At 37.1% G+C, this 11861-nt stretch overlaps 1 protein-coding gene across 2 annotated transcripts; it reads right to left on the reverse strand.

The window, feature by feature from the left end:
• Window positions 1-4344: 4344 nt before the first annotated feature.
• Window positions 4345-11758, reverse strand: LOC103331616 (putative DEAD-box ATP-dependent RNA helicase 29). Of its 2 annotated transcripts, none has more exons than XM_016794786.2 (11): window positions 11187-11758; window positions 9834-10995; window positions 9645-9702; window positions 9064-9168; window positions 8640-8685; window positions 7716-7783; window positions 7212-7264; window positions 6686-6767; window positions 6544-6600; window positions 5469-5595; window positions 4345-4782 (listed from the first exon to the last, which is right to left on the reverse strand). In XM_016794786.2, exons 1-11 carry the CDS (start codon window positions 11545-11547, stop codon window positions 4547-4549), a joined length of 2355 nt encoding a protein of 784 aa, XP_016650272.2. In that variant the 5' UTR covers window positions 11548-11758; the 3' UTR covers window positions 4345-4546. The 2 variants fall into 2 exon arrangements, with proteins under 2 accessions (XP_016650272.2, XP_008232484.2); XM_008234262.3 differs by having other exon boundaries at window positions 7716-7789.
• Between the last annotated feature and the right edge of the window lie 103 nt (window positions 11759-11861).

Here is an 11861-nt window from a genome sequence, read left to right on the forward strand (position 1 = left end):
CTACGCGGTTGCAAAGGCTGGTCTCTGTAAAAAGACTAGAAGATAAGGTTATATAAGATCATCCACAACCCTCTTTCCTATTCATTTTTAGGAATATTATTCAGTCAGAAGTCAAATTTGAGGAAGAACATGGTATAATGAACATATCTAACCCAAAACTAATTGGCAATGAGTGGAGATTGCCAGGATCCTTTAAACTAATTGGCAATGACTGGTCATGAGGAGCAATAATTGCATAAAAAAATTCGAAGACATTGACTTCCTCAAGTCAATTAATAAGTTAAGTTTATTTGAAATCAAGTCGTCTAACTGGGGTGAGAAAGATCACAAGTTCAAAGATATGTCTTGAAAAATATGTCTTCACTCGATCGATTTCATCCATCCGTCTGATCTTTGAAAAATATTTTTAGAAATTATTGTTGGGTTCATTTTTATACATGATGTATCATGTCATTTACCCAATGTTTTGAGTTAGTTCTTGACATTTTATAGCAATTTTCTTCTTTTTTGTGTTTTTATGGATTTTACCTTGATATAAATGTGTGCTAAAAGTGCATTATTGAATATAAATTCTGATTTTGCTCATTTTCGTAGATCAACTTTTTGACCGTGGATCACCATGCTCCGGTGCTCAGATGAGGTGAATCCCTTCATGAAACTTGTTCCAATGGATGTTGACTATAACATTTATGAATGTGAGCTTCATTGAACAAGTATAGCCTAGCCAACCGATCCAGCATTAATCCTAACTCTGGAATTGTGGTTCGGACCACCTTTACCTCCATTGGATGTCACCGCTCATTCTAACTAGTTGGATCCCTCTTAAGGTATTAAAAGTCAAAGAAATGATGAAAAGTGAACATTAGCCTACCTAGCTTTAGGAAAAGGTGAAGTATCATATGGATTGATGAGTTGGCAAGGGAGAGAGGGTAGCTAAGGGGAGGAAATCATTCGAAACATTCTATACACTTCGCATTTTTCTGAAACAGAGAGAGAGAGAGAGAGAGAGAGAGAGAGAGAGAGAGAGAGAGAGGAGCAGCCAAGCAAAGGAGGCTACCAAAGAGAAGAAGAAACCATTCCACCATTGAAGGCTTTTGTGGACCTTCATCAAATGTGTAACTTCTTTCTAGTTTTATTTCAAGTTGTATTTACTATGAACATGAGGAACTAAAATCCATAGCTAGGGCTTAGGTTGAAGCCCTAAACATGTTTAAACTTTTGTTTCGATGCTATGTGTTTGTTTCCTTTGATTGATCACCTTAGGTTGTATGCATTTACCTAAAGTTGAGACGTTGTGTAAGATACCCAAGAACATCATTTTTAATTAGCAACAAGTGATTGAATCTTTTCTAAGTGAGCATCATGTGAATTGGTTTCTTGACAACAAATGATGAATTCCTCTTTACTAAAATAATCTATCATTGATGTATATTTTTCTTTGATTAATCACCTTTGAAAGCATGCTTCTTGAGATTGTTTGGATTATATGTATCCTCATGTTTTCCTATAAGCAACTAATGGATGAAGTAAGAATCATCCATGTGAATTGGTTTCTTAAATGTCTAATGTAAACATCATGCTATTAGGGTTTTTGTGATGTTAATATTCTCTTCAAACTTAATGGATTTTTCATATGATTAAATCAAAGTATTAAAGCACCTATATTGATTTTATGGGAAGCCCGAATATTATAACACTAAACACACACTTTACTTATCTTAGAGAGAATCAATGTGTCTTGAGCCACTAAACTCGGTCTTGATTGCGAATATCTTCATCAATGTATCCATATAAAGAATGTAAAATTTGGATTAACGATTTGAAAGTTACAAGTTAAAAATGGGACAGAGGTTGAAATTGGAAAACAGAGAAAGTTCATAAATTCCTCTTTAACCTAAAAGTGCTACAGTGCCCAGTAATAAAAAAGTGATACAATGGTGATACAATAGTGATACAATGAGTTGGGTTGGGTTTGGGATTGGTCTAGAAGGCTGGTCAATTTGTGGTTGACCAGAGGATCTTTGTTGGCTGCCAGGTAAGAATAAATTCAATAAAGTAATAATATTTAAGTGAGTGTTGGCTATAGCCGGCTATACTCGTAGTTACTGGGCGGGTTAACATCTCTACTAGATTTTTGAGGTTTGTTTTTCAAAGAAATCGTTTAGCGCTGCTGCTATACTCTTTTTCTCAAATAGTATAACCGCACGGCTTTACCTATTTGATGCATGGCGCTCGAGCACTGGGAACATATATATAGTCTAGCCGTACGGCTATACTAGATTTTTTGAATGTTTCTGAATAAATAGTATAGCCGTGCGGCTATACTTGTTTTTTTTGTTTACTTTTAAAATAGTATAGCCGGACGGCTTTGCTTGTTTGATACGTGGCTCATGGGCACTGGCCGCGTCTATAGAGTATAGCCCGGCGGCTATACTAGATTTTTTGAGTTTTTTAAAGAAATAGTATAGCCGCTCGGCTAAACGCTTTTTACCTAATTTTTTTATAAAAAAGTATAGCCGTCCGGCGTTACCCTTTTGACACGATTCACCTCCGCGCTGGCCTGGTCATAGATGTCATGTGATCGAACATGAAAGCAGGATCGGAAAAATTTGATTCTCCAATTTTGGATTCTGTTCCCTGGATATTTAGAACAGTAACATTACTCAGTAATACTAGATTAAAGTAAAATAAAATAAACAACAGCCAAAACAAAATTAGAGAAATTGCAACTTACCATGACATTATTGGAGAAGTTGTCCATGATGCTCGTGGAATCCAGTGAGATAGAATTCGAGAACAAATTCCCAGCCACAGCTATCAAAACGTAGTACGAACAGATAAAGGTTGATGAAAGTAAACTTTTGGTCTTCATTACCCACTGGATGAAAAAATCAGAACCAAAATAATGGTCAAAACATGTAAAGAGAAGAGGGAGAGAGAGGACTACTTTCTCCAAAGAACTGATTATTCCCAGTCATAAGTATTGTTACAGGGCATGACTCTGTCTTCCTGCATGACTCATTTGGCAAGTCTGTAAATGGAACAAAATCACTTCTCACCGCACGATAACGAGGAGCTGGCATCCGCAACAATGGAGGCCATTCTGTAGGCTTGGGATGGCCCAAATTGGATAGTACCAATGAGCAAGCAGAAGAAAGCTCAAGAGATAGACCTGAAAGGTTTAAGTTTTTTCTGAGTAGAACATTGGACTGAGTCCAGAAGCTTGGTGGGCGGAGTGAACGATCCGCCATTGATGTCCAAAGCAAGAAGAATTCCTTTAACTGAGAACCAACATACCCTGATTCAATGTTTCTGTCAGCACCCAAGAATCAAAACCAAGTTCATCATTCAAAAACCTTTAGAGAACAAAAGATAAAAACTAATGTCTACCATTGTAAATAATACCTGTAAATGAAGAACCTCTTGTATGATTGGGAATTCTGAATGAACACGAGAAAAAACTGAAATATAGAAAAGATGGTCTCCTCCTCTGCCATTGGCTTTCTGCACCAAGGAAATGCAATTTGTCATTACCGTTGTGAATGTATTTTGTTTGCTTGTGTACAGAATTACCCCTGATTTTTCCCCCAACTGTAGTGAAGTCCTTTGGATTGGCGCTGCCTAAGATGGTAATAATCAACAACAAGACGACACGCGGGATGATAAAACGACTCCAAATGTGACAGCCTTTTTTTTTCCTTTTAAAATGAAAGAGTTAACTACTTTGAAGTTTGTCGTAGATTGTAATGTTTAGTTTACATCTTCTTAATTAATTTATTTATTTATAGTATTTATTCCTTTAGAGGGTTAGAGTTTCCCTATGAAATGTGAATAATGTTATTGGTCATATAGTGCTTGTCTGGATATTGAGGAAGTATATGCATCGTCTAAGCATGGAAGTGAATCTTGTTAGGGCTCAAGGGCCAATTCTGCAGATTGACCTCATTAATCATGACAAGGTATCATTGCCTTGTGAGAGGATGATAAGCAAAATTCACCGTTCTGTTATTGCAACTAACACGTGGTGAAATCTCTCCTCACCAATTTTGGAAGATGTCTCAAGTTCGAATGTTTCCTTTCTCATAAAAATATTAAGAACCAAGTGGTAAAATTGTTTTTTTTTGCTATATTTTTTATTTTTTTAGGTTTAATGTAAGCTTAAGTGGTATAATCTTTATCTCGCGAAACCATGGCAGACTGGTGATGCAAGGGCTTGTTTGGATTCTCCAAATGTGTTTTGATGGTTGGAGACTCCTCAAAATGGTGATTAAATATGCATACGATGGGATTTTTAACTTCAACCTCTGCTTGCCTTTAAAACTAAAAATCAGAAAGAGGTACAAATAAATACTGAAAAGCAAATTACTGATAACTTTCATCCATCCTTTTAGAGAAGTGCAAAATTGGCTTAATCTATAAGTACAGTGATTGATAACAATACTCTTCCCCTACTTTCTTTTCTGTTTTTTCTCTTCTTGGTGCTCTACAAAACAGCTTGCCGAAGGAGCAAAGGGAAAACTCACAAGACTCATATTAGGCAATTCTTTTACCTCTTTCCCTTTCCTCTTTGTCCACCTTTTCCACCTTTTCCACTTTTACCAAATTTGTTACCCTTAGAAGACTTACTTTTCATATACGAGATTCTGTCGGCCTTTTTCTGTCGATCCTTCCGAACCTGTTCTAAGTCCTTGATTTCAGAACGCACGTGAGCATTAGGCACAGAGTTCTGCTTCCTGCTTCCCCAAGACTTCTTCCCCTTGTTCCCCTGCCACCTACGGTTACCTGCAAAAGACACGCATGCCCAGTAATATATATGAGGTACCTATAATCAAACTTCTTAGCTTCACCAGAGGGGCAATCAGCTTTTATCTTCTAAAACAAAACCGAAAAAACATCGCAAAATAGAATTGTTACAATGGACCTTCACCATTGCACCAAGTAGAATGATGCCTACAAATTTTATATTTCAACATTATCAGCAAATTAGCAAGTGTGCGCAGTGCATATTGACTTCCCTGCTAACTATACGTCGCATATATGGCTTTATCTCATCCGACAGCTAGCACATTACATATTTGGAAGGCAGGAAACACAAGACAGAAAAAGAAGCCAGCTCTAATGAACTGAACAAAGATTCTCATTGGATCACACAAAACGCCAAAACAATAAAAAGAAAATGGGTTCATAGGAAAAGATTCTTTTATATAGGAAAAAACGAAAAAGGCTTGGTGCAGGAGAAGATTGCGGATAAATAACCAATTGATATCTTCCACAAGAAATGCTGAAAGAAACCTTTTTTGTTTTTTAGAAAGAAACTTTTTCTAGTAGCCTGAATCCTTACACCTGGTCACCACTCTATGTTTGATAATGTAATACCCCAAAAAAAATGTAAAAATAAAAATATATATCAATCAAATTTAAGAGAAAGAAGAAGAAAAAACATAAAACTTCCAAACAGAAAGCATTACCTGCAGCTTCCTCAGCATTCCCTTCATTAATTCCTTTGAGAGATACTTTATTGTGAGAACGTTCTTTCCACCTCTTGTATATCCCAGTTTTCTCAAGTTTTGCTTTTGCACCACTCTCTGTCTTTATCTGTACACCATAAAAATATAGCATAAAAGTTTTGAGCTATCCAACTTAAAAAAGAGAAAAAAACAATAATTGTAGCAGGCGCACCTTGAAGATACTATTAAAAGAAAACAATAAGAGTTCATAATTGAAACACCTCTGAGGTTTAGCATAATTATGATTAGACATTGTGTGCTTGGAAATTACACAAACAGGGTTTTGACAGAACCAACACATATGTAAAAGCAGTGTTTTGAAACCATGACACGTATCAAATGAAACACAGCATTGTTCACAAAATTAAAAGCCACCACCCAATACTCATGCTCGCCATCAGGGTCAGATTCTTTTCATACCTATAGCAGCACCTAAGATGAGAAGGCAATGGTACCAACAGAGGTGTTTGGATATCGAAAATAATTTTCTTATACAACCTATTGCATCAAAGTTTCTTAGTCTGACAACCATAAAATGTTAGTTAATAATTGCTACTAATGAGGTTCAAATAATAATAAATGCAATGAAAAAAAATACATAAATGTTAACGATGAACATAATATCATGCATGTTTAGATATACAGTACACATATGTTGCTTTCTATAAACATCTAAGTGGGCCATTGACTAGTTTTTGGAACATTTCCTGGATGTGTCCACCGTATATCTCATTATGGATCCACATACACCCAACTCTAGTAATTTTTTTTCTCTCAAGAAGAAAACTTATTTGAACCCAAAAGCCAGTGCCACAGCCGATAATTTATTTACCAATTAAAAATATCCACTTCAGTTATATGTATTCTTTTCAGAATAGCAAGTTTCAGTACAAGAGCAAAACAACAAATGTTCTAGATATAACTACAAGAACAACATTATGTTCAGAAACTAAATGGAAATTAATACTAGGAATGATCCAATAAGTGTCAAAAGAGAACACATGTCAAATTAATTACGGATGTTGAGATAGCATACCTTGCCACTGGCTGTCACACGGTCGCCATTATTTAACTTTATGTACTTTTTCCCCCTCTGCCAGCCATTAGTTTCATGAGATTAACAGAAAAATAGTTAAAACAAAATGACAATGAAAAAATAATATTACTGTTCAAAGTACCTTATCCCAATGAAATACAGATTTCTGTTTCTTCATGCCCACATTATCATCTGCAACCAGATCTAGAACAGCAGCTTCCAACCTATGAAGACAGGTGGGGTCAACTGGTGCCCAGAGCACAAGAGATTGCATACATCTAATCTTCACAAAAATAATCAGATAATTTGAGCCGCACAAGTTAATGAAACTTGGGTTGAAAGTCAGGACTCATCCAACTTGGGGGAAGGAAGGGAGGGGTGGGGGAAGCTGAAAGATATTCCTGTTCTCCCCACTCCAATCCCATGTGAGCACACTCACTCGTGAGAGAGAGAGATGCATAGAGAGATTGGCTATTGCATACTGCCAGAAAAATTTGGTATGACATGGAATTGTCAACACACTTCCAGACAAATACACACCAAGAACTACCTATGCCCCACAATAAGATTTCATTTATTTACAGCAGCAATTAAAGGTCAATACCATAAACAAAGTTAAAAGTTAGTTAAATCAATTTCCATAGAGCTAAAGTAGAATCAAGTATTACCTATTTGAGTCAAAATCACCCTTTCCTCTTACTGAGAGTCCTGCTTCTGTATGCTGGAGAACAATAGCAGGATAGTCCAATGGTCAGCCAGGTTCCAATTTTTGTGATCCAAATCCACAACACAACTTAAAACACACAACTATTTGATGTAACAAATTATTGGCAATTCAAAATCAAGGTGATGAATTTTGTTTTATTTTTTATTTTTATGGAGTTTTATCAAGGTGAGGATTTTTTTTATAAGAAACATACTTTTATTAAAGCTTGAGAAAACAGAAGATGTAGTGGACAAAACATCCACTGTGTAACGATACAAATATAAAATCTAACCATCATCAACAAAACCTCACAAGCAATATCAGAAAAAAAACAAAACAAAACAAAAACAAAAACAAAACATACGGGAAACAGATCCCTAATCTGACCATATTAGAGAAAAACAGTATAATATTGTAATATAGCACCATAACTAACTTGAGAAATTATAAAAGTAGTAGGACCTACATGATTTGTTGGTACCGAACTTATAAAGTACTCCTCGTCCTTAAAGCTCCTTGCCTTTCTTTTAGAGCCTGATACTAATATCCAAGAGAAAACAACAAAGTATTAATAAACCATTCCATAAACAATCATATAATGTGTTATAGGGAGACAGAAAAGGAAAAGGAGCCAAACCACTCCCTAACGTGTTAAATGAAGGTGAAATGACATTTCAATGAGTATGTGCCTCTAGATCCACTTCCCAAATACCAGGTTTCAGTACTATTGAATACTACCACTTTAAACAACTTACAACCAAGGAGCACAATGGGGACAAACCATGCAACAACAAAATCTCCTGGCATTATTCTATTAGATTACTTTGCAAATTTACCAGTTAAAAAGATTATAAACTAGTTCGGGAATCAGGATGAGAAATTTCTTGCTATTAGTTCAAGGATTAGAATAATTGCTCATGCAAGGCAAATATGTTCAGCACTATTGCTTAGTTCTAACACTAAAAGTTAGCATAAAATATGTGATATATCAGGCCACATCTTAAATGCCTCTCTGCAATAGAACCCACGACTCTTTTCTGTTTGAACAGAAGCTTGTTCATTTTTTTCAAAACATGCCCGTCAGCTTACACAAGAGTTATAACCTACCACAATCTGCAGGCAGGCAGGCGGCTGCTCAAAGTTTCATTTCTAGAACTCCTTTTACCCATTCAAGAATTCCGTTTACGGCTTGGGGTCTAATAAACTGTCCTAACCAGGAAATAAAAATCTATATAAAAAAATCAAAAGAGGAAACAACCGTTTGAGCAGAGTGGCAATCTGCATGAGGACTGTCAGCTTTGGATGGCACGTCTATATACCTTTATTATCTATATATAAAACCACACACACACACACACATATATATATCAAACTCTGGACTAAGGAATACCTTTCTTCTCCTTTGCCTTTGAAGGAGTAATCTCATATTCAACTCCCTGAAAGTACCCAAAATTCGATTTAGCACAATTTAAGATAAGGGAAGACATGATATGATTATTGATGCAAACCCATGTACATAACCTTTGCTTTAGAAATATATAGAAGTGGTCATTTTCAAATTGAACTCAGTATTAAAGACAATCGGTACTACTAAATATCCATCTCTATTTCATTTTCACCCTCATTTTGTAAGAAAACAGTAACCCAAGGCCAAATTTTGGTTTCCAAATTTATTTCCATGGAATAAGACACTTCTTGCAGCAGTCTCAGAAGTACTGCACATTATAGAACTTGTTCGGTGGTTATAAAAATAAAAATAAAAAGTAGCATTTAAAAATCAGTAAAACCATATAGTACCACACTAAAATATTTACCTTTTCCGCATGATTATCAGAACGTTGCTGATGAAATAAATTAATGACCTCTTCATGAATAGCTCTTTTTTCCCTCATTACATCAACCCATTGACGAGAAGAACCCTGCACATAAGCCATATACTTAATCTAACACCAAATAAGGCCACATCTGAACATCAAGAACAGAAGCCACGAAGAATAGCAATTATAAAGGTAAGACATACACATTTAGGTAGGAACTAGTTGATGTCATCTTGCACATAACATAAGTTATTTCATCCAAACATATTCAAGGTGCCCAATTACGTACAATGGCATCACCTTCCAAATAATAATAAACTTCAAATTAAGCTCAGTGTTTGTTCTTGCTATCTTAAAAGTGCAGCACCCAATTACACACAATGGCATCGCCTTCCAAAATTTTTTATAAAAAAGGAATGTCTACAAAACAACCCCTCCAAGTATAGAGCAGACCAGCATGTATAGGCATTGTATTAAACTTGGTTAAAAAGAAGATAAAGAAAATAGTCACTTAGATCAACACCATGAAGTTTCCAATTAAATGAAATCTACTACTAAGGCATAAAGTGGAGAGTTACCTTCAGATTCTTTGATTTAGCAGCTTCACCTTCAGTTTCTAGAATGGTCTGCTTGGGTCTAGCATAAATCAGACATTGAATGGTTAAAGTTAGCAGCTTCAAATCCTCAGAAGAAGAAACATAATAGAAGGGCATCTCGAAATATTATTAGAAATATACAGTAAAAGACCAATGCTTGTAGTGTAAAACCTGAATGTCTTCAACCGCTCAGAAAATGCCAATGCCTTCAACTCTCCACCATCCAGTACATTTTTAAAAATTGGATGCAACCCTTCACGAGGTAAATCTTTTGCTCTTCTAACAGACTCCTTTGAAGGTGAGGGTTTTGTCTTTGAATACAAGCGGAATGCATTGGCACATGTTTTCAGCATTAAAATGAGTTCTGAAGAAGAATCAATTATCTCTCTAACCCTATCCGAAACAAGATCAATAACAGTTTGGGGGAAACGCCCGTAAACAGTTTCTCCATTTGCAACTGCTTTATCAATCTTGGACATCATTCCATCCATATCCTGTAAAACCTCCTCTTCGGTAGGTGCAGCCCTAATTGGTTTTGAAAGAAACAGATGAAGATCTAAAAGGTTGGGCATATCTTCAGATGTCACAAGAGAGAATGCAGTACCAGTCCGACCAGCCCTTGCAGCTCGGCCTACTCGATGGACAAAAAGTTTAGGCTTTGGGGGAAAGTCCCAATTGATGACATTGTCAAGCAACGGAATGTCAATTCCCCTAGCTGCAACATCAGTGACAATTAACAGCATAGTCTTTCTCGCCCTAAACCTTGATACATGAATTTTGCGAGCATCGTGATCCATGTCACCATAACATACAGAAGGCTCGATGCCCTCTTCTCTAAACAAGATATTCAGGAACTCCACATGATGTTTTGTAGAAACAAAAATCAATGTCTGCTCACCAGATTTAATGTGCTCCCTTATCAAATAAAGTATTGCTGCATGCTTTTCTTCCTGTCGCACGGTGAAAAACATAAGCTTCAAGTCAGGGCTAATCTTAGTATCCAAATCAAGCCGCACAAGCCGAGGGTCTTGCAGACCAGCCTTGGCAAACTCTGCAAGAGCACTGGGTAATGTTGCACTAAAAAGCAGGGTCTGACGGTTCTCACTCAGCTGCCCAAGGATTTTATGCAGCTGCTCCGCAAAACCCATGCCAAAGAGGCAATCCGCTTCATCAAAAACAACATACTCCACAGTCCTAAGTGACATGTCATCAACTTCAGCTAAGTGGTGCATCAGCCTACCGGGTGTTGCAATTATAATATCAGGGTTTTGGGCTAATTCTTCAAACTGAGTTTCCATGCTATCACCACCAACTAGTAAACTAATTCGAACATCTGCAACAAATACAGGAAAATGATTTTGGTTTCTGGCCTTATGCAACCAACACTTTAAAAAATTGACTATATTTAAAAACCCAATATTTTTCATCAACAGGGAACTTCAAATTCTTCCACTTTCTTCCAATTTTTTTCATCAAATGAAATGAACACAAAAATATCAAACTTTGAAACAAAATGGCACATACCCAGGAAATGGCCAAGCTCTTTGGTAAACTTGTGAGTCTGTAAGGCCAAGTCTCTGGTGGGGGAGAGAATGAGCGCCCTAACACCACCCTGAGGCACGTGCTCCTTCAACCGCTCGAGCATTGGGATCAAAAACGCTGCCGTCTTGCCGGAACCAGTTCTGGCCATGGCAACGACGTCGTTTCCAGCAAGAATAAGGGGCATGGTCTTGCGCTGAATGGGAGTGGGGACTCTATAGCCCTTGCGCTTGACTCCTCTGAAGACATTGGGGCTTAGATTCAGAGACTCGAACCCTCCAGACTTGGCTTTCTTCTTCTGTATCTCCCTTCGCTTCAGGTCCGCTTTCGAGCTCACGTATACCATCGGGTTCGGATTTCTGCTCCTTTTTGGGTTTTAGGGTTTCTGGGTTTCTTCTTTTCTGAATTGAAGAAAACAGTAGCACAAAAACTGTTCAATTGAAGAACGGGCTGGAGGTTGGAGGCCGCGTCGATATGTGCTCTGCTCTGCTCTAGGTCGGCAGGGGCGGCGTCGTTTTGGGGAAGAGAGATGAAGAGGAAAAGGGGCGCGAAGTGGTAAAGGGTTTAGTGTTAAACCTGATGCAGAAATCAGCTGCGGCTACGTCCATTCTATAATATCCTAACAGCCACTTGGAGCTCGCCATGTGTTAGAGACATTTT

This window comes from Prunus mume, linkage group LG5 (assembly GCF_029339155.1).
Source record: "Prunus mume cultivar Tortuosa linkage group LG5, ASM2933915v1, whole genome shotgun sequence".
NCBI lineage: Eukaryota > Viridiplantae > Streptophyta > Magnoliopsida > Rosales > Rosaceae > Prunus > Prunus mume.